At 48.3% G+C, this 21,850-nt stretch overlaps 1 protein-coding gene across 2 annotated transcripts in view; it reads right to left on the bottom strand.

Annotated features, from left to right (window-relative positions):
* The window catches only part of LOC105480874 (SH3 and PX domains 2B), a 119,277-nt gene that overhangs the window by 20,409 nt on the left and 77,018 nt on the right, over positions 1-21,850 (bottom strand). Inside the window, exons 6-10 of one of the 2 annotated variants that reach the window (XM_011740071.2) lie at positions 19,870-19,895; positions 9,234-9,368; positions 5,274-5,378; positions 3,177-3,260; positions 754-871 (exon numbers count right to left, since the gene is read on the bottom strand). In XM_011740071.2, coding sequence (XP_011738373.2) covers positions 754-871; positions 3,177-3,260; positions 5,274-5,378; positions 9,234-9,368; positions 19,870-19,895 — 468 coding nt within the window. The remainder of the gene's footprint in view (positions 1-753; positions 872-3,176; positions 3,261-5,273; positions 5,379-9,233; positions 9,369-19,869; positions 19,896-21,850) is intronic. The other variant, XM_011740072.2, reaches the window with a different exon arrangement.

Genomic DNA, 21,850 nt, shown 5'->3' with positions numbered 1-21,850 from the left:
CCAGCAGAGATTCTTGGTGTTTGTTGAATGAATGAATGAATGAATGAGTGCAGTGCTACGTGCTCAGCCTCCTGGAAATGGCCCAAATGTCCCGCCACACATCACGGCGCAGACACTAGATCGCAGGGACCTTGGCTTCCTCTCTTGCCCTAATTTCCTGCGGTCACACCCTGCCTATTGGGGGTGATCCAGGAGGGGTTCCCAGGACTTTCATTACTAAAACTGGGGAAGTCCCAGGCAAGGTGAGGACCAGTTGGCCACCCTGCCTGCCTGGGAGGCTCTGATTTCATCACATAGGTGAAAGGGCTGTCAAAGGTGTTTGGAATGCAGATGCCCTGCTTTTACCAATGGACTTCGAGAGATGAGGGCAGATTATTAGCCTAGGATGAATTACAGTCCTTGAGCGTTTATGCACCATCTTGTTCTCAGTATGGGGCTGAAGGGGGCTGTCACTCACATGGGGCAGTTTCGGCCTCCAATTCCTCATTATGAGAAACATCTGGAGGTGGAAACCAGCCTTGCTTAACAGGGTTGCTGCTATCTGTGGTTCAGTGTGCTTGGAGAAAGTTTTCCTTATTACGGACTTTTAGGGAAGGATATGGGCAGGGAGGGAGGCCAAACAACACAGAGAAGTATCCTTTTATGGTTCAGGCAGAAACTTCACCCAGATGCAATCACTGACTGACCTCTGTGAAGCCGGAGCCCATGTGGCCCCAAACCCACCCAGCAACAGTGGGAGGCGGCAGCTGGTACCTGATCTTCCACCAGCCTTCCAGGTTTTTCTGGATGACCTCCACCACAGCCCCTCTCTCCAGGTTCATTTCATCCTGGTCCCGAGCTGTGTACGGGTAGATGACCGTGTACTTCTCCTCTGTGGGGACAAAAGGAAGCTGGGGTCAGAAGAGGACACCAAGAGGCCTGGGATGCCCTTGCCCATTGGAGGGAAGATTTCCTTCAGAGATTTCTGGGCACCCCCCGGGCCCTGACCTAGCCCTGGACAGCCCTGTGCAAGCAGCAACAGAACACAGGACAAAGGGCAGGTCTCGATCCCTCTGAAACTCCTCAGCGCCACACACTCAGCCTCACGCCTCACCTGCTTCTACAGTATTTCCGTCCATGGCATTCTCATCCCCCTTATCCCTGTTTATTGCCCCCCACTCACACCAGGAATTACCTTGTAACTCAACATATATTTGACTTATTTATTGTGTTTCGTGAGTGTGTGTCTGTTTCCTTTGCTGGAATATGAGCTCCAGGAAGGCAGGGCTTTGTCTGTCTTGTTCATTCCCATGTCTCCAGCACTGGGCATGGTGCTTGGAGTGTTGAGCAAATCAGTCAATATGCAGTAAATGAGCAAGACCTGAAGGCCTGATGGGAGCCACCTCGCTCACACAGAGGGGGTTAAGCTGTCTGTGGCTCCTTACCAGCTCTTGCTGGTGGAGAGTTCAGGGAGAAGCTGAACTTTGGCAGTGGAGGGTTTCAGGCTGAAATCACTACCGAGGAAGACACAGTTCGTGATTTTCATGACCTTGCCGGTAGCTGATTTTCACTTTTATTAATTATGTTCAAGTCTTTGAATCCAACGATGCTCGAAGCTTCAACTTTCATTCGTGTGACTGGGATGCCTTCTACCCCACTTTGCAGTCCCCCGGCCCCTGAAACGGTGGGACCATCCTTACGGCCTCACCCTCCCCCTTGAGAGCTGCCCCCAGCTGCGTCCCTCCCACAGTAGCCCTGGAGGGCCTGGGCTCGGCGGGGCAGGTTGCTCACTGGCAGGGTGTCCCACAGAACTAGAACAGCTCCCACCCCCAGTGTTATCTGCTCTGGCAGCTGAAATGGAGAAAAATGGATGTGTGTCTCAAGGGAGCCCGGCAAGGAGAGGAAAGGGCTCTCCTGTTTTGGTTACTTTTCTGGCCCTAGTGAGTGCCTGAGCCAGCTGTGGCCTGGTGTCATGGTTAACATGCTGCTGCAGATGCTATCTCTTTGGGAAAACACCACACGCCGTCCACGGCCTGCCCAGCTGGTACAGAGGGAGGCGGCAAACACACAGGGCGTTTATTTATGTATTGATCTGGCCTGCTGACCTGCTCGGCGGGGGCTGAGCTGACTCGAGCTGCACATACCCTGTGCTCAGCACAGTCCGCTGTTCCCCTGCTTCACGGAAGTTGCAGGCTGGGCTGCTGGGCTGGGAGGGGTGGACGGAAGAATCCAGGTGCACAGAAGCTCTGTTTGGTTCGGGTGGGAAAGGGTGCCACCTGGGTCCCAGAATGAGGGCAGTCAGTCGTATGAGCCTGGACTCCTGCAGCCCCGCACCCTTCAGCTGAGTTGCACGGGCAGATTTTCTACTACCTGAGTTCCTCTCTGGGATCCATGGATTGCTCAGTGATTGCACACACGGCAGAGGGCAGAAGACCTTGCAGACTGCAGGCCTGCGGGGGCTTCCTTCCTAGTGTGCATTTGCCCTTCTTTTGGTGGTGCTACCAGCCTTTGTCCCCATGGCTTAGGTGAGGCCAAGCTCACCCCCTCCTGGAGGGAAGGAGTAGGTGTGGGACCCCGGCCTGGCCAAAGCGTTACAACTCCCGGCCACTGTGACTGGTTTTATGGATGGCAAGTGACCCTAGTGGGTCAGCTGGAAACAATCCTAGGACTTGTGTTGAAGGAGAAGCTCTTGCTTTGGTGATGTCCCTGAAAGGTACTTGGAATTGCTGTCATCACGAGAGAATGGTGCCAACAAGCAGAGAGGTGGTGAGAGAGTCCCAGGTCCTGATGAGAGTTTCAAATCCCCAGGTCCAGCTCTGCTTGAAGCTAGCCCTACCCTGGGCTTTTTAGTGATATAAGTCAATACACTTCCCCTTTTGCTTAACCTGGTTTACATGGATTTCTTTCCCTTGCAACTCAAATGAGCCTGAATGAAGGAACAGGTCTGGTTCAGCCTTATAGAAACATACAGGCATCCTTTTTTAACCTGAGAAACTTTAGAGCCCCAAGGCCAAGAAACACCCAAGGCTCGCTCCTCCCAAACCCACATGCCAACAACATACATGTCACACAAGACAGATGAGATCACTGTTTCTCACATGCAACAGGCACGGGCGGTCCCAGAGCAGGGAGGCTCATGCAGGTGCAGGGACCTGGCTCCAAACACCAAATGGGGAAGAAAACTCCGAGGTAGGCACCTTGACGCCAGCTGATGGCATACAAGTCCCCCAGAGTCCGGCGGCGGCCCACAGGCCGGGGCAGAGACCAATACCTCCATGAGACTGGATGGGCAGCATGTGGGAGGAAGGGCAGAGGGCACAGGTGAGAAGAAAGCACCACAACGTGTAGAGGCAAAGGTGGCACCAAGCACATGTCCCCATCCAGGAGAGCATTACCTCTGAGTCTATTCCAAGCCCCAGGCATCTTAGGAAGACCAAGATCCTGAGTACTAACCGTGAACTTGGGTGAAGAGGCTTCTAGTAGACATAGTTCCATTCCTAGCATGATTATAAAGAGGCGCTAGGCTGAGGTGGGAAGATTACTTGAGTCCAAGAGTTCAAGGTTGCAGTGAGCCATGATTGTGCCACTGCATCCAGCCTGAGTGACAGAGCGAGACCCCATCTCAAAAAAAAAAAAAAAAGGACCAGGCGAAGTCACTCATGCCTGTAATCCCATAATCCCAGCACGCTGAGAGGCCAAGGTGGGCGGATCACTTGAGGTCAGGAGTTTGAGATCAGCCTGGCCAACACGGCAAAACACCATTTCTACTTAAAACACGAAAACTAGCTGGGCGTGGTGGTGCACGCCTGTAATCCCAGCTACTCGAGAGGCTGAGGCAGGAGAATCGCTTGAACCCAGGAGGCAGAGGTTGCAGTGAGCTGAGATTGTGCCACTGCACTCCAGCCTGGGCGACTGAGCAAGACTGTCTCAAAAAAAAAAAATAAATAAATAAAAAATAAAAGTACTACCTGTGGTCCGGGGAAGAAAATAAATGTACACACTCAAGAAAATGTGGTTTCGCTCCCACCATCTTCTAGCTGTGTGACCCTGGGCAAGTCTCCCTACCTCTCAGATGTTTCCTCATCTGTAAAACGGGACAGCAATGAGTGCCTGACAGAGGTGCTGTCATGGTGGTCATCATTCAGCATCTCAGGGGTTCTAGTTTCCACGCACCACATCACTACCCCTTAATCTGAGTTGATTCTGGCTGTAACCCTGTGTTATCCCTGCCTAGTGCCTGGCGGGCCTCACACACACAGAGCAAACCAACAGATATTTCACTCTGAGGGGCGCTGGCTGTAATACGACTCGATGCAAAACCATATGTCAGTGTTTTGCTAACCTTTGAGCATAGAAACAACCCCCTTCTCCTCACCCTCTTTTCTGATAAAGATACGCTATATGTGGCTCTGTGCTTTCTCGTAACAGTCAACTAAAAGCCAAAAAAACTCAACTCTAGGTAAGGTATTGCTGATACAATAATAACAGTTACTGGTCACTTACTGTTCTAGGTTCTTTGCAGGTGGATCTCATTTACTTTTTCCAAAAATCCCATGATGTAGATATCATTGTTTCGATTTTTAGATGAGAGGCTGAGGCTTACAGAGGTTAAATTACTGGCCCAAGATCACTCAACCAGGAAGTGGTAGAGCGGAGATTAAAATTCAGGTGTGTCTGATTCTTAAGCCCCTGGTGACGAGTGAAGTGAACTCACTAAAGGCCCTACTTTTAGGAATGTTTCTACGGGGGGAAAGGGAGTTGGTTGGGACTTAGTGTTTCTGGCATGGCAGGAATCACCATTCAGGACATGTGTAGGGAAGGTTCTCTGGGCAACAACAGACGTGTGTCTGTGGGTGAGTGGAGGGGGACCCCTGGTCAGGGCCACTTCAACCCACAGAGAAAGCAGAGGTTTTTAAACAGATGGGGCCAAACGTCTTGCAAATGAGCTGAAGCAGCTCCAGCACCTCGGCCACCAAATAATTCTAGGCAGAAATAGTGAACTGTTTTTGAGGATCAGGCTGGGGCCCTCCTGGGGTCCCATGAAAGGGTTAGGGCTCGAGCTCTGGGAAGGCTCACCTAGGTTGCTACCAAAGGCCCCTAAGAGAGGGCGGGCTTGCCCCTCAGCCCTAATACCATGGCCTGGTTTCTGGTTCACAGGCCATGGAGCCTGAGCCAGTGAGCTGCTGAGAAGCAGAGGCAGAGGCCTCAAGAAGAGACTGGGTGAACGATAACCCAGTATAGGCGATGACTGCACAGGTCCTCCCCAGCGAGCAAAGGCTCGAGCTCCTCCCTACCTTCTTCAGGCTGCAGAGAAAACTCATCCTGCACCCCATCCTGGCCTTCGAGGCACGTTGCGGGGACCCAGCCTTGCTCCTCAGCAGTGCTGACGAACCACCAACCTGGGGAAGCGAGAGTGCAGAATGATGTTAGTTGCATCAAGCACGAGGCCAGGGGGTCAGAATGTAACAATCTATTCAGCCACTATACCAGTGAATGCACAGGGTAAGGCTAAAGTTACCATTTTACTGGTAGAACACAACCACCAATGTTACCTGCTAACTGCTAAAAGTAAGTCCAGAAACTTGCTCCTGAGCCTGGGACAGGGAAGAGTAAAGTCATCTTAAATGACAACAATAAAGAGGCTGGGCACGGTGGCTCATGCCTGTAATCCCAGCACTTTGGGTGGATTGCTTGAGGCCAGGAGTTCAAGACCAGCTTGGGCAACATGACAAAACCCTGTCTGCATGAAAAATTTAAAAATTAGCCAGGCATGGTGGTGCATGCTTGTAACCCCAGCTACTCGGGAGGCTGAGTTGGGAGGATCACCTGAGCCCAGGAGGTCAAGGTTGCAGTGAGCTATGATTGTGCCACTGCACTCCAGCTCGGGTGACAGAGTGAGACCCCCCATCTCAAAAAAAAAAAAAAAAAAAAAATGAACGTTCACCTTCACTAAGATGTGTGATGTACCCATCATTTTACTTGCATTAAATACAATCTTCACATTATCATCCCAACTGCACACATGAGGAAACTGAGGCTCAAAGAGGCAAACCGATTTGTCCAAGTTCACGTGGCTTGTGGTAGAGCGGCGATGCGTGCACAGGGCTGTTTGATGCTAAAGGCACTGCCCTTATCTGAGACGCAGATTTAGCATCTGCTTCAGAGGCCTCTGACCCAGGCTCAGACATTGCCTAACGACAAGGGCCTGCATGGGGCCTGTGGTAGGGACAATAATGACCCTCGTCCCGCAAAGATGTCCGTGTCCGAATCCCTCAAACCTGTAAATATATTAAGTTACGTGGCACTAGGGTATGAAGGTTGCTAATCTGCTGACCTAAAAATAGGGAGTTTATCCCAGATTCTCTGGGTGGGCCTAATGTAATTCCAGGGCTCCTTAATATGCCAGAAGGAGGCAGAAGTCATGGGGAGATGTGGCTGTTGAGGAAAGACACAGAGAGGTGCAACATTGCTGGCAATGAAGAAGTAAGAAGGGGCCGTGAGCCAAGGCGGCTTCCAGGATCTGGAAAAGGCAAGGAAACAGATCCTATTCGGAACCTGAAGAAAGCAATGGGGCCCTGTCGATCCCTTGATTTTAGGTCAGTGAGACCATGCTGAACTTCTGACCCACAGACTATCAGATAATAAATACGTGCTGTTGGCCAGGCACGGTGGCTCATGCACGGCGGTTCTACGATTTTCTAAAGATTCGTATTGGTAAATATTTGTATGAAGATAAGGAAACTGTCATAACACAATGACAGCAATGACAACAATGTGTCAGATACTGTCCTGAGGGCTGCACGTCCACTCCTAGCTTGCTAGATCTTCACCATAGCCTTATGAGGTGTGTATTATTATTGCTCCCATTTTACAGATGGGGAAGCTGAGGCTTAGCGACTCTCTCAAAGTCACAAACATAGAAAGTGGCAGAGCCAGGATTCAAACCCAGGCTGTCTCTGAGCTCTTAACCATTTTCACTAATGCCTCACAAACTGCTGGAGGGAGGATAAATCAAAACAGCCACTGTTTTGGAAGCAGATAAGTTGGTGGTATCTTAAAATTTAAAGTATGTGTGTCTTGGCTAGGTACAGTGGCTCACATCTGTAATCCCAGCAGTTTGGGAGGCCAAGGTGGGTGGATCACCTGAGGTCAGGAGTTTGAGACCAGCCTGACCAGTATGGTGAAACCCTGTCTCTACTAAAAATACAAAACTTGGCCAGGCATGGTGGCGTGTGCCTGTAGTCCCAGCTACTCGGGAGGCTGAGACAGGAGAATCACTTGAACCCGGGAGGTAGAGGTTGCAGGGAGCTGAGATCGTGCCACTGCACTCCAGCTGGGGCAACAGAGCAAGTCTCTATCTCCAAAAAAACTAAATAAATAAAATAAAATATGTGTATCTTAGGGTCCAGCTGTTTCACTTCTTGGAATCTAACCTAAAGAAACACTGACATGCACACGGACATGTTCACACTGGAGTACAAATACGAATATATGAACATGGCTCACTCGGGCATTGAATACTACGCAGATGTGAAAAAGTATCAGAGGAGCTAGACAGCAACTAAAAAAAGTTGCAGATCAAAATGTATATAATGACACCACTGGGTTTTTAAAAAACCCACAAAATACATACATATACATACAAAATATGATGTGTTTGCGTATATGTACAAGTATATATGTATGAATATGTGTATGTGTGAGTGTATATATTCACATGTATGCACACGTACACATACACACAAGTGTATATAACATTTTCAAGAAAGATTCATACCTAACGGATAGAAGGGTTATCTGGGGTTCAGAAAGGGGGTTAGGGTTGAAGCTGGTAGAAAAAATAGATTTTAGTTTTATCATTAATCTTCTAAGAATAATGTATCCATATATTACTTGAATAAGTACAATATAATTGAAAATAAATGTCATCAGTGTGTTGGCTACTTGAAGAGGTACCCACTCACCCTCTCCCTTCTTTTTGCTGCCCTCTGCACATACCAACACTCTTCCTGGCCCCTACTCTTCTTCCCAGTCACCGAAGCTTCCTGACTTCCTGCAAGCTGGGAGCCGAGGGCAGTGGGTGCTCCTGCCTTCACATCCCCATGGTGTGTCCTAGCCACAGCACACAATCTGCATACACTCATTCTCAGGAATTGGAAAGTCACATGACCTTGGGGGCTGCTGGAGTTGGTTTGGAAATCCGGTTCTGCAGCCTGTTGTGCGATGTGGGGTGAGTGACTGAGTCACTTGGAGTCATGGTTGTATCAGCTGTGAAGCAGGGATGGCAACTCCTATGTTGAGTAACGAAGGAAGTTTGCCTGGCTGGCGCTGGTCTCATGACTAATGCCACCATCATCCAGATGATGTTGGAAACATCGCCCTTCCCATTCTTTGGACCTCAACTAGCCATTGGGCTGTCACAGAGACTGCAACTAATGATATGATTAGCTAACATCACATGTCAGCCACAACAAACCCAGTGGTTTCCACTGCATTTTCCCAGGGAGGATCTGCTTATTTCCTGCTCTTCGCCTTCAATGGGGTGCGATGGCTGCTTTGTAGCTAAGGAAGGCAAAGGGGAAGGAAACCCACATTTTTTGGAGCATCTACTGTGTGCTAAGCACAAGTTTAAGCACTCTTTGTATATCATCTCACTTAATCTTTACGATCACTCTTCACAGCAGAAGTTTTTATTCTGTAGATAAGAAAACTAACAGTCAGAGAATGAAGCCACCTGAACTACTGTGAAATGTGGAATTCCGATGGAAATCCAGGTTAAGTGGCTCAATCATACCACATTCTGTCCCAGACCCAGCCAGTGTCCATGACCAGTGGTCCCTGTGATGGGCAGGTAGGCTAAGGGGACAGGGAATGTGTCTGTCCCATTAGAGCCCAGAGCGATAGAGCCTTCTTGAAGACTCCCACAGGTAAGCAAAGGCAAACCAACAGCGCACATTTCCAGCGAATGCTGGACTGTATCTGCAAGTACTTTAGAACCAGAAGGAATGTTTATAAAATGCAAACGTCAGAACAAATCGGTACCATCTGAACCAACAGGATAATGGTGAGTGGTGACCAGGTGGGATATTCGAGCACAGTGATTAAACAGAGGCCTCTTCTCGGAAACCCTAGGCCGGATCTATGGGAACTGGCCAGTCTGGACCGGCCACTTCAGTTTCTGAGTTTCCAAATGTTTCCTGTCCTAGGGGCCTGGTGACAGGGTAGTGGGAGAGGGAGATGGTCTAGGTCCCCACCTGACTCATTCTTCTCGATGATGTCCACCACCTGCCCCACGCTGAGGCTGATCTCCGAACTCTCCTGCTTCTGGTAGTTGGCCACCACCACGTACTGCTCCAGGACCATGGGGTCCACTGAGGTTTGGTCACCCCCTGTGGATAGGAAACAGACATGACATCTGGCCACCACCATGCTTGAAAGAGCAGGAGCCAGAGCAGTAGGGCGGGTTAAGAGGACATTCCAAATAAAAAAGAAGCAGTTACAGGACTCATCTCAAGGGTGACTTGATCTATTCATTCTTCTATTCATGTGCTTACTCAGCCACCAAAATTGACCAAGTGCTATTCTGTGCAGGCACTGGGGTTTGAGTCGATTAAGATATGGTACTTGCCCTGAAGATGTTCACAGCCTAGTGGGAAAGCTCATTCATTCATACTTAGCCATTCCTCCATCCATCTGTCCATCCATCCACTTGTCTATCCATATGTCCGTCCGTCTGTCCATCCATCCATCCATCCATCCATCCATCCATCCATCCATCTGTCCTCCATTATCCATCCATCCATCATCCATCCAACCAAACATTCATCTATCTGCCATCCATTCAACCATCTATCCACTCATGATCTATCCAATTAAACACCATCATCCATCAACCATCTCATCATCCATCCAAAATCACTCACCTACTAATCTATGAAATCACCACTGATGTTCCAGACACTCTAAAGAGTACAACGGTGAATAAAACAGCTATGACTCCCAGCCTCAAGTAACTCAATCTAGTCACAGAGACAGACAAGTACATAAGTATATATAATTAATAAGATAGAATTATATAAGCATTAGTTTATGATAAATTGCTGGAAACAACCAGATGCTGGGACAGAAAATGAAGGGGAAAGACAATGCTATATTAAACGGGGTGGCTGGCAAGACCTCCTTAAGGAGGTGACATAACACAGGGACCTGAGAGAGGAGGAGGGGTCATAAGGAGAATCGGGGAAGAGCAGTGTAGGCACACTCTGAGATGGGAAAGGACTTGGGGTCTTCGGGACTGGAAGGAGGCTAGGTGAGGAAGTACATGGAAAGAGTGTTCTGAGTGAGGTCCCCGAGGAAAGCATGGGTCAGATCAGGCAGGGCCTTCGGGGCCAAGTAAAGAAGTTGGGTTGCTTTTAACCTTGAAGTAGAAAGTCACTTAAGGGCTTTAAGAAAGGAATGACAAGAGTCACATCTTTAAAAAGATAATTCTGACTGCCATGTGGAGAATGGATCAGAGGCTGACAAGAAAGCAAGCAGGAGAGTAGTTGGAGGACATGAAGTTGTCAAGGAAGAGGTGACGGTGGCCTGGACCAGGGCAGTGGCAGCAGAAGGGAATGAAGTAGAGGGGTGTTTCAGGGAGGCCGTGCCACGGGATTCAGGGTGGACAGCTTCCTGGGAGTCGTGCAGCCCTGGTTAAGCACTAAGACATATCTGACAAATAAATGAAAAGATAATGCAGAATACAGGTGATTTAAATAGCAAGGGCATCTGAGTTCAGAGACTCCAGAGAGAAGCGGGCAGCTGGGTGACTTTTAGAGCAGCAGGCTAAATATGGGGGAAGGGCACCCAGGCATTTGTGGTCACAGGAGGGCCCTGGTATTCTAAAAGTCCTGATTCAAAATAGTCTTTCCTATTGTTCCCATAAATCATTAAAATATCCAGGAAACCCCACATTTTGTGTCAACATGCACCCAGTTGGCCAGGCGTGGTGGCTCACGTCTGTAATCCCAGCGCTTTGGGAAGCCGAGGAGGGTGGATCACCTGAGGTCAGGAGTTCAAGACCAGCCTGGCCAACATAGCAAAATCTTGTCTCTACTAAAAATACAAAAACGAGCTGGGCATGCTAGCGTGCGCCTGTAGTCCCAGCTACTCAGGAGGCTGAGGCACGAGAATCGCTTGAACCTGGGAGGCAGAGGTTGCAGTGACCTGAGATCGCACCACTGCACTCCAGCCTGGGTGACAGAACAAAACTCCGTCCCCCATTACCCCCCACAAAAAAAAAAAAACAAAAACCAAACCAAACCAAACCAAACCAAAAACCACCTAATCGTGGAGCAGCGTGGGAGAACCAGCGCACGCAGATGACTTTGTGCGTCTCTCCCCACTCTGTTGGGTGGTGTCTCGTTGGCTTGAAATTGGCCATGGTGGGAGTATTTACACCACAGAAATTGGTAAATGCTACAGAGCAGGGCTTCTCCACTGGAGAGCTGGTAGTTAAAGTGTCCACCAGCACACCACTGCACTCCAGCCTCTGCAACCAGAAGGAGTACAGAAGCCCCTTGTCAGAACCATGCGGTCTGGATTTTTGATGTGAAAAAGCAGAACAGGGCATTGTAGCTGGGTGAAGGGTACTGCTTCTCGGCTCTGTGCCCATGCTCTGGCCACTCATCCTCCCTGCCAGAGGGTAACAGGGAAATGGGAGGGCCTTTGGGCTGGGGACAACCCTGCCACTTGCCCTCTGCATAGAGAAAGCATGAGGAGAACAGAGGAAGAGAGAGCAGGAAAGAAACAGAAGATGCAGGCTCATGGTTCAGAAGATCGGGCAGGAAGCAGCCTCAATGAGGGCCTATCACAGCCTACAGACAGCACAGAAACCATCTCAACACAGCTGCCCTGCAAGCTGGGTACTGCCACCCCCATTTTGTGGGCAGGAACACAGAGGCTCAGAGATGTTAAGTGACTTTCTCTGCATCACACAGCTGGCTATGGGCAATGCTGGACTCTGTCCACTTGGCTCCAGGCTCTCCTGTGTGTTGGGGCACAGCAGTGAGAAAAGAAAAGATGACGGGGGAAGAAGGGCTGTCCTCCCCCGAGGGCCTGGTCAGGCTCAGTCTGACATCTCTGCATGTCTCAAGGCTTGTCTGCTATTTCCAGCCCTCTCCTCATCCTCCACTTCCCCCGAGGTCAGGTGGCAGGGCCGACTTTTCTAGACTCAAGAAGACAGTTCCCCCAAGCCAGCCCAGACACGTGAGCAGTGGCCTGAGAGTGTGCTGCTTCACGCCCCCTTCCTGCTGGCCCCATTCACAATGAGCTTCTTGAGGGCAGTGGCCTTGACTGCCTCTGAACCACCTGGCACTTACTAGCTCCTTGAAGGTGCTGTCCAGTGAATCAATGAATGTAGGATGCTGGCTTTTGAAGGCTTTTGACAACCTGTCCTGGTCACTAGAGTCACTATTCTCTGTGAATCTACCATCTGGTAGAATCCAGCATCTACCCCAGGATCTAGCCTGCCCGAGGGCTCAAAACCCCAGGAGTGCAGTTTCCCTTCTATCTGGGCCCTCAGGTGAGCTGGACCAGGTAAGTGTGCTACCCTGTCCCTCAGCTTGAGAGAAAGAACTGGAAAGAAAAGAGAAAAAGCCCCCACTTCACAGCCAGGTTGGTGCCTGCACCTGCTGTCCCGGTTAATGCTCAGAGACAGGCCCACGTCTTCCAGGCAGGCAGTCACCGGCTGGTGTGGGGTCAGGGAGTGGCTGTGAGGATTTCCTCACCGAGCCACAGGTTTCACGCAGGCGACTTTCTCTGCAGTGCTCCATCACCCGGCTTCACCATGTCCTCACGGAGCCACACCCTCTGCACCAGGGTCTGAAAGGGGCTTTGCTGGGGCCAGGGGAGGGGAGGCAGATGCTGTAACTGGTCTCTGTCCTGCCCCTCCAGTCTGCCCTCCATACAGCAGCCAGAACGCTTGCTCAAAAATGCTACTCTGGTCATGCCACTCCTTGCCCAGCACCTGCCATGGGCTCGGCTTGCCTTCTGGTCTTGTCCTTCGGCCACTTCATCCCTGGTGCACCTGCAAAGCACGAAGGTGCCTTTGCAGGGGTTATTATTTTCTCTGCCTGGGATGTCTCAACCTCTCCTCCTTATTTCAATGGGAACCACCTGTTCTTAGCCTAACTGGTCCCTGCTACCAGCCTTGACCCTGTAATTTATTTGTTTGCTTTTTTTTTTTTTTTTGAGACAAAGTCTTGCTCTGTCATTAGGCTGGAGTGCAGGGGTGCAATTTCGGCTCACTGCAACCTCTCCCTCCCAGGTGCAATCGATTCTCCTGCCTCACCCTCCTGAGTAGCTGGGACTACAGGCGCCCGCCACCACACCTGGCTAATTTTTGTATTTCAGTAGAGACGGGGTTTCACCGTGTTGGCAAGGATGGTCTTGATCTCTTGACCTGGTGATCTGCCCGCTGTGGCCTCCCAAAGTGCTGGGATTACAGGTGTGAGCCACCGTGCCCAGCCATTTATTTTATTTTATTTTATTTTTTGAGATAGAACCTTGCTCTATTGCCCAGGCTGGAGTGCAGTGGCACGACCTCAGCTCACTGCAACCTCTGCCCCCAGGGCTCAGGCGATTCTCTCGCCTCCCGAGTAACTGGGACTACAGGCATGCACCACCACACACAGCTAATTTTCGTATTTTTAGTAGAGATGGGGTCTCACCCATGTTGGCCAGGTGGGTCTTGAACTCTTGACCTCAAGTGATCGGCCTGCCTCGGCCTCCCAAAGTGCTGGGATTACAGGCTTGAGCCACCGCGCCCGGCTGCCATCTGTTTTTCAATATAGCAGCTAGAGTGATCCTTTTAAAAGACGTGTCAGAACATGTTTCTCAAAGGTCAAGTCCCTGTGATGGTCCTCACTTCACTTGTGAAAACCCTCAGTGGCCTACAGGGCCCTGTCTAATCCGCCTCTGATCAGTTTTTTTTTTTTTTTTTTTCAAATAGAGTTGGGGTTTCGCCATGTTGTCCAGACTGGTCTTGAACTCCTGGGCTCAACCAATCCACCTGCCTCAGTCTCCCAAAGTGCTGGGATTACAGTTGAGAGCCACTGCGCCCAGCCTTTTGATACGTTATTAGACCTCATCTCCTTCACTCTCCCCAGTGTGGCACAGATGGTTACTTATTCCCTATCCTCTATTTCTTCTATAGTAATAGAATTCCTGAGTTTTGGCAGGGCACGGGGCCACTTGGAATAAGACTCCTTTATAGTTGGGAGTGGTCATGTAACTAAGCCCCAGACAATGGGATATAAGTGTGGAAATGTGTGCACGTGCTTGGTAAGAATCCTTACAGGAGGTAACTGATTCTGTGTCACCCTTTCCTCATTACTGCTGGCTGAAATGTCAATGTGATGGCTGGTGCTGCAGCAGCCATCTTGGGTCATAAGCAGCCTTGGGAATGCTGGTGTTGTGTGGCAGAGCAGCAAGATGGGGGCCTGGGTCCCTGCTACCATTGAACACTCTATCACTCTTGGACTATCTCTGGGATTTGAACTAAGAAGAAAAAAGTTCAGCTGTTTAAGTCACAAGTATTTTGGATTTTCTGCGCTTGTAGTCAAACCTAATTCACTTGTATCTTTGGTCGCTGGTCTCTGATCAGTAGCGTCCTTGCCAGTCCTTCTCACGCAAAGCCTGTTTCTACTACAGAGATTTTTGCATTTGCTGTTGGGGACAGTCTTCTCCAGATACCTGCATAGCCTTTGCTCTCCTTTCCTTCAGGTTCCTGCTCAAGTGGCATCTTATCAATGAGACCTTCCCTGCCTGCCTTGCACTGCCTCATTCAGTTTTATTTCTTCCATAGTGCTTTCAAAAACTGTCATAGGTTCTGTATATTTACTCGTCTCCTTGTTTACTTTTCTACTCTAGAAGTGCCACAAGGGCAGGGACAGTCTCTTGTTCACTGCTATGTTCACACTGCCTAAAGGCTTGTAGGCCTGTCATGTGTTTTGGTGCAAGGGGAGCTAAGAATGCGTATATATATAGATTATATATATAAAATGTATTTTATAGATAATATATAATATATATTTTATATATATTAAAAATATATATTTTTTATATATATATATATATTTTTTTTTTGAGGTGGAGTTTTGCTCGTCGCTCAGGCTGGAGTACAATGGCGCAATCTCAGTTCACTGCAACCTCCGCCTCCTGGGTTCAGGCAATTCTGCCTCAGCCTCCTGAGTAGCTGGGATTACAGGCATGCACCACCATGCCCGGCTAATTTTTATATTTTTAGTAGAGACAGGGTTTCACCATGTTGGCCAGGCTTGTCTCGAACTCCTGACCTCAGGTGATCTGCCTGCCTCAGCCTCCCAAACTGCTGGGACTACAGGTGTGAGCCACCATGCCTGGCTGAAGGTTTTTATATTTTTTAAGAGCTGTAAAGAAGAAGGAGAAGAGGAAGGAGAAAATGAGAAAGAATTATTGTTATTATTGGTAGTAGTAGTGACAGAGACTGTATGTGGCCTATAAAGGCTAACATATTCACCATCTGACCCTTTGGAGAAAGTTTGTCAGTCCCTGGCCTAGAACATGGATGGCTTCTTACTAGGGCTCAGTAAGTGTCTGAATGAAGGAAGGAACAGTTTAAAACTCAGCTCTGCCAGGTGCCTGTAATCCCAGCACTCTGGGAGGCCAAGGCAGGCGGATCAGGAGGTCAGGAGTTTGAGACCAGCCTGGCCAACATAGTGAAATTTCATCTCTACTAAAAATGCAAAAATTAGCCCGGCATGGTGGTGTGTGCCTGTAATCCCAGGTACTCAGGAGGCTAAGGCAGGAGAATTGCTTGAACCTGGGAGGTAGAGGTTGCAGGGAGCTGAGATCACGCCACTGCACTCCAGCTTGGGCAACAGAGTAAGACTTCGTCTCAAAAAACAAACAAACAAACAAAAAAACCCCAAACCCCGCCCCCCTCAGCTTTAATGACTTCCTACCTCAGGGAGCATTCAAATGCCTTCCTTCACATTTCACTTTGTTTATACAGGTGTCTTTTCTACCTGACCGTGAGAATGGTTTCCACCTTGGGACCTAGAGCACTACCAGGTACAGATAAAGTTACTCATTTAATATTTATTAAGCACCTACTAGGTGCTTAAATAAATTATAAATAAATTATACATTAAATAAATATTGAATGAATAACTGTACCTGTCTTGTTCATTCAGCATCCAGCACAGGTGTACAACAGACATTTGTGGGGTGAATGAACAAAGGATAAATGAAGACTTCTAGAAACCTTTCCTCCTCTATGCAAGGCTCCAGGCATCCTTATAAGTTTATAAACTTATTAATTAAAGATGACTCTTTCTTGCTTATAAGTAGAAAGAGGGCTTCAGTTAAGTGAAGATCCAGTTAAGTCAGGTTACTCTGTCCAAAAAGCTCAACTTTTGCCACCCAGTTTTAACACCTGATGGTGGCACAGTTGCATCACATACAATTTTCAGGACTCTGATGAATGTGCTGGGCATTTCTGCACTAACTCTCCTAACCAGTCTGCCAATGGGATTTGGCAAAACGATGAGCAGTGACAGAATGACAGAACCAAGGAATCATGAGATTTGCTATAAGCAAGACAGAGAGCCAGGAATTGAGGAGGGCAGAGAGCTCTGGGCTGGGACTCTGGGTTGGCTGGAGCACACCAAGGACTGGCACAGGGCTCAGGGCTGGCACTTCCTCCAAGACTTGCTCTGGGGCCAGGTCCAAGACTACAATCTCCTTGACGTTTTTCCATGGCAGTAACTTAGACTGTAGTTCTCTGCCATGAAGTGGTTCAGAGAATGCACGGAGTTGCTTTTTCAGCACCAATTCTTTCAGAGTAAGTTGCTTCATTTCACTCAGAGCACTCAACTTATTGAAACTGATGAAAAAAAGTTCATTCATTTGATCTACCAGGAGTTTCAAATTAGGCTTCAGGCCGTTTAGTTGTTAAGTGAAGACACCTACTGGTGGAGGGTGATATTGCAGCCAAGCTCTATAATGCCATAATAATTGCAATGTCTAAATGTTGAGGCAGGCAACTAAAGCTAAATTCCAGGAGTTGCCAAGTGTGAAATCAAAGGATTCCTAGGCAAGGATTATCACTTTTGTGGCCCAGCAGGAAATATGAGAGAAGAGGGGATGAGAAAGAGGAAAGTCTGACATTGGAAGGGTGATTTTTATTTTTAAGTGTTATAAAATATTCTCAAGATGTACAGTGCCTAATCTACCACAGAAGTTTTCTGTTTGGGCATATTTTTTTCTTCATGATGACATGTCTTGAATTTTTAAGATGAAGGGCAAAGTGGGATTTTCCTTCCAAAAATTCGCTATACTGTCGATCTTGCTGAAAGAGTCAGTAAACAAAGAATGCTTTTAAGTAAAGGTTAGAAAAATCAGCAAGAAATATGCTCCTCAAATAATCAGATGATCTCTTGACTTTTAGTGAGAAGATTCATTTTCTGCAGGATGAGCAGAATTTGAGACCACATTAGCCAAAGTCTATAGGAGCCAGCCAGTCAGTCATGACTGGGAAATGCCAGAGGCAGATAAGCCTTCTCCAACGCAGAGTTTTGGTGGAGAAATCTCAGGAGTTAGTCTGTCAACGTTAGATCCCTTTAAAATTCAATCCAAAAGGCTGATTCTAAAATAAAGGAAGTGTTCAAAGGTCACATAAGATAGAAGGCTAATCCCAGCTTGGGTTCTTAGTTTGAATGAAGAAAGATGCTATTTTCCAACCAGTTGAACTATAAATAAATCCGTCCCCATCATTTCAGGTGAATGATGTAACAGCAGTCACCACAAATTAGAGCTTTTTCTCCCTTTTCCAGACAAATCCCCTCATCAAGCCTGTTCCGACTGGACATTTGTGTTTGTCACAAACCAGAGCTGTCTCTTTCCTCTCTTCTCTACCCTCCCACACTCATTCCTTCTAGGGAAAGTCTCTACACACTCGAAACCAGAAACTCTGCCAGCCCAAGAGTGGCAGCTCCTCTTCTCTCTGCTCTTTTCTAAGAAACATATAATTATCCTTGGGGCTCTGGAACTATTTGCAGCTTTAGCAGGATGCCATGGCTCTGGCCAGTACCTATTAAACTAGAAAGAGGAGCTATAATTGAACTGGTTGGGAAAAGGCTGAAGTTAATTCCCGACGCCATTCCTTGAGGCAGAGGGAATGACTGCAGGGCCTGTAAAGTTGACCACAGGGCTGTACCCAGGGGCAGCAAAGGTACTGGAGCTTGTGAATTCGGAATTTCTACTTGATATGGTTTGGATCTGTGTCCCCACCCAAATCTCATGTCGAATTGTAATCCCCAATGTTGGAAGTGGGGGCTGGTGGGAGGTGATTGGATCATGGGGGTGGGTCCTTCATAAATGGTTCAACACCATCCCTTTGGTGCTGTCTTGAGGTGGAGTTCTCAGGAGATCTGGTTGTTTAAAAGTGTGTAGCACCGCCCCTCTCTCTCGGTCCTGCTCCTGCCATGTAAGCACTGCTTGCTCCGCCTTTGCCTTCCGCCATGATGGAAAGCTCCCGGAGGCCTCCCCAGAAGCTGGGCAGAAGCCACCGTACTTCCTGTAAAGCCTGCAGAACCATGAGCCAATTAAACCTCTTTTCTTTATAAATCATCCAGTCACAGGTATTTCTTTATAGCACTGTGAGAATGAACTGATATACTACTGCTGGTCAGGGACACCCATGTACTTAAGTAACAGTAGTAGTAGTAACAAAAACAGCATCAAACATACATTACTGACAATGTGCCAGGCACTGTTCTAGGTGCCTCACAAATATGATTATAAATCCTATAATAATCCCACAAGGCAGATTGCTATGATCAACCCCATTTTACAGATGAGGAAACTGAGGCCCATGAGAGGGGGCATCCTTTTTCACTTCTAGGATCTCTGCTTGCACCTCTGATCCTCATCAACCCCTTCAAACCTCCTGCCATCCTAGGAAACTAAAGAGCCCTGGATTCTGGAAGTTCTGAAGTCCACACTGGCTCCAGGTGAGGTCTGGGCCGGGCCTTTGCAGATGTAGAGGATGATCTCGGGTGGCAGGAAGAAAAAGTTGGGCCACTGTTTACATAAACGTATAAACCCCAGGGGAGCGCTCAATCATTCCTCTGTGCATACCCTAGTTCCCACCTCCTCTTTCTCCATAATTGCTTCTGAGAGAAGAGTTGTGTCATCCAGGAAATGGAAAGATTATTAGGAGGGGATATAATGTACTTCGGGGAGAATGGCAATAGGGATTGGAATCGCTTGACACTGCCTCTGTCATTGCCCAAAAAGGGCTGGGGCCTGGTGCTGAGGATGTCAAATGGATACGGCCCAAATCTACTGCATATTCCTGCCTCCCAGCCTGTGCCTGGCCATCCCCTCAGCCTGGGATGCCCTTCACTCTATGGAAAGCTCCTGATCCTTCATCAAGACCCAGGGTCCCTCCTTTCCGACCCCTTATCACACCTGAGAAGAATGTTCTTAGCTCTCAGCTACCACGTTGCTCTGTATAAAGTGGAACAAAGGCATTTAGCTCCCAATAGCATGGCTAGGAAGAAGTCTGCCTCCCCTTCTCCACGAAGGCATTCTCTGGGGAAGACTCCAAGTCTCAACCACTTGGCAGTTTTTTGGTATATTAGATGAAACAACCTCAAATACTATTTCTGGGAAATGGGATGGGGTATCAACCAATCAATCAAGCATCCATCCATCCATCCATCCATCCATCCATCCATCTACCAATTCAACCACCCCACATCACTGTATCCTCAGCATGGAACCCAGGGCCTGGCGCACAGTAGGTGCTCAGCTGGGGTTTGCCGAAAACTGAAGAGAACAGAAGAAAATAGAAAATATTCTTACCAGATTTCTTTTTCCCAATGTGCTCCCTGTACAGGAAAGAAAGGGGGTGGGAAAGAGTAATGAGTCAGTACTTGTCATGTATTGACATGAGTTATTCTGCTAGGAAACTGCGATTCTCCATCCCCCACAATATCATCAGTGAATGAATAAAATCCAGGCCAACTAGAGGGACCCTGACTTCTTCAAAGAGAAAGAATTTCTCTTAATTTTCCCCCTTTGCCTGATAAGTGCTCTGGTGCCCTGGGGACCAGCGTCACCATTTATTTGTAGACTGGAAGCCCTGGGGAGGAGCTGAAGGGGGTTGCACAGTTTGAAAATAGGAGTTAGGTCCTCACACTGCACTGAGGCTGATGCCTACCTCATCAGGCACAGCAGAGGTCCCTGCCCCATTTCTTGGGGTCCCCTAAGCCATAGACATGGGACAGAAAGTGCTTGGCAGTAAGTGTACACGGAACACATTAAAACTGGGCAGAAGTTTGGATAGCAGTGAACACAGTGCACCTTCCCAGTGGTGACAGGGGAGACACTACTATGGGGCTAGACACTACTACAGGGAATAATGAATAGGGACTCCCTTACATTCGTTGACCATGTCAGAGTTTATAAATGCAACTGTATCAGCCAGACATGGTGCTTCATGCCTGTAATCTCAGCATTTTGGGAGGCTGAGGTGGGTGGATCATCTGAGGTCAGGAGTTCAAGACCAGCCTGGTCAGCATGGTGAGACCCTGTTTCTACTAAAAATACAAAAATTAGCTGGGCGTGGTGACACACGCCTGTGGTCCCAGCTACTCGGGAAGCTGAGACAGGAGAATCAATTGAACCTGGGAGGTGGAGGTGCAGTGAGCCAAGCTCGTGCCACTGCACTCTAGCCTGGGTGACAGAGCAAGACTCCATCTTGGGGGGGCCGGGGGCTGGGGGGTGGGGAAAGCAACTGTATCACAAATGCAGCATTACAAATTAGGGCTTACAAAGCACTTTAAAGTAAGTTATCTCAAGACTAATAAAGTTTGAAGTGCTTGGGTTGGGATGGACATTGTGGCAACAGTAGCATTAGCTAGTATTGTTAAATGGTACTAGACCCAGTGCCAGCACCCTGCTAGGCACTTGTAGTTCACTCATTCAACACGCACAATGATCATAGGGAATAAGTATTATTCTTATTCCCATTTTACAGATGAGAAACAGAGAGGCTAAGTAATTTGCTCAAGGTCGCACAGCTAGAATTTGAACCCAGATCTAACTAACTTTAAAAAAACTGAGATATAATTGACAAACCATAAAACTCATCCTTTAGGCCAGAAGCGGTGGCTCACACCTGTAATCCCAGCACTTTGGGAGGCCTGGGGTGGGCGGATCACCTGAGGTCAGGAATTGGAGACCAGCCTGGCCAACATGGTGAAACCCCATCTCTATTTAAAAATACAAAAATGAGCCAGGTGTGGTGGCGGGCACCTGTAATCCCAGCTACTCAGGAGGCTGAGGCAGGAGAATTGCTTGAACCTGGGAGGTGGAGGCTGCAGTGAGCCGAGATCGTGCCACTGCACTCCAGCCTGGGAGACAGAGTGAGACTCTGTGTCAAAAACAAAACAAAACAAACAAACAAAAACTCATCCTTTAAAGATACACAATTTACTGGTTTTTAGTGTATTCACAAGGTTATCCAACCATCACCACTAATTCCAAATCACTTTCATCACTCCAAAAAGAAGCCCTATACCCGTTATTAGTCACTTCCCGTTCCCCGTCCTCCAGCCCTTGGCAACCAGAAATCTGCTTGCTGTTTCTAACGATTCGCCTACTCTGGATGTTTCATATAAACGGAATCATATAACGCGTGGCCTTTTGTGTCCGGCTTCTTTCATTCGGCATAGGGTCTTTGAGGTTCATCCGTGTTGTGGCATGTATCAGTACTTCATTCCTTTTTGTTGCTAAGTAATATTCCATTGTGTGGATAAACCACAATTTGTTTACCCATTAC

Source organism: Macaca nemestrina, chromosome 6 (assembly GCF_043159975.1).
Source record: "Macaca nemestrina isolate mMacNem1 chromosome 6, mMacNem.hap1, whole genome shotgun sequence".
Taxonomy (NCBI): Eukaryota; Metazoa; Chordata; class Mammalia; order Primates; family Cercopithecidae; genus Macaca; species Macaca nemestrina.
This window is presented reverse-complemented; position numbering and strand designations above follow the sequence as displayed.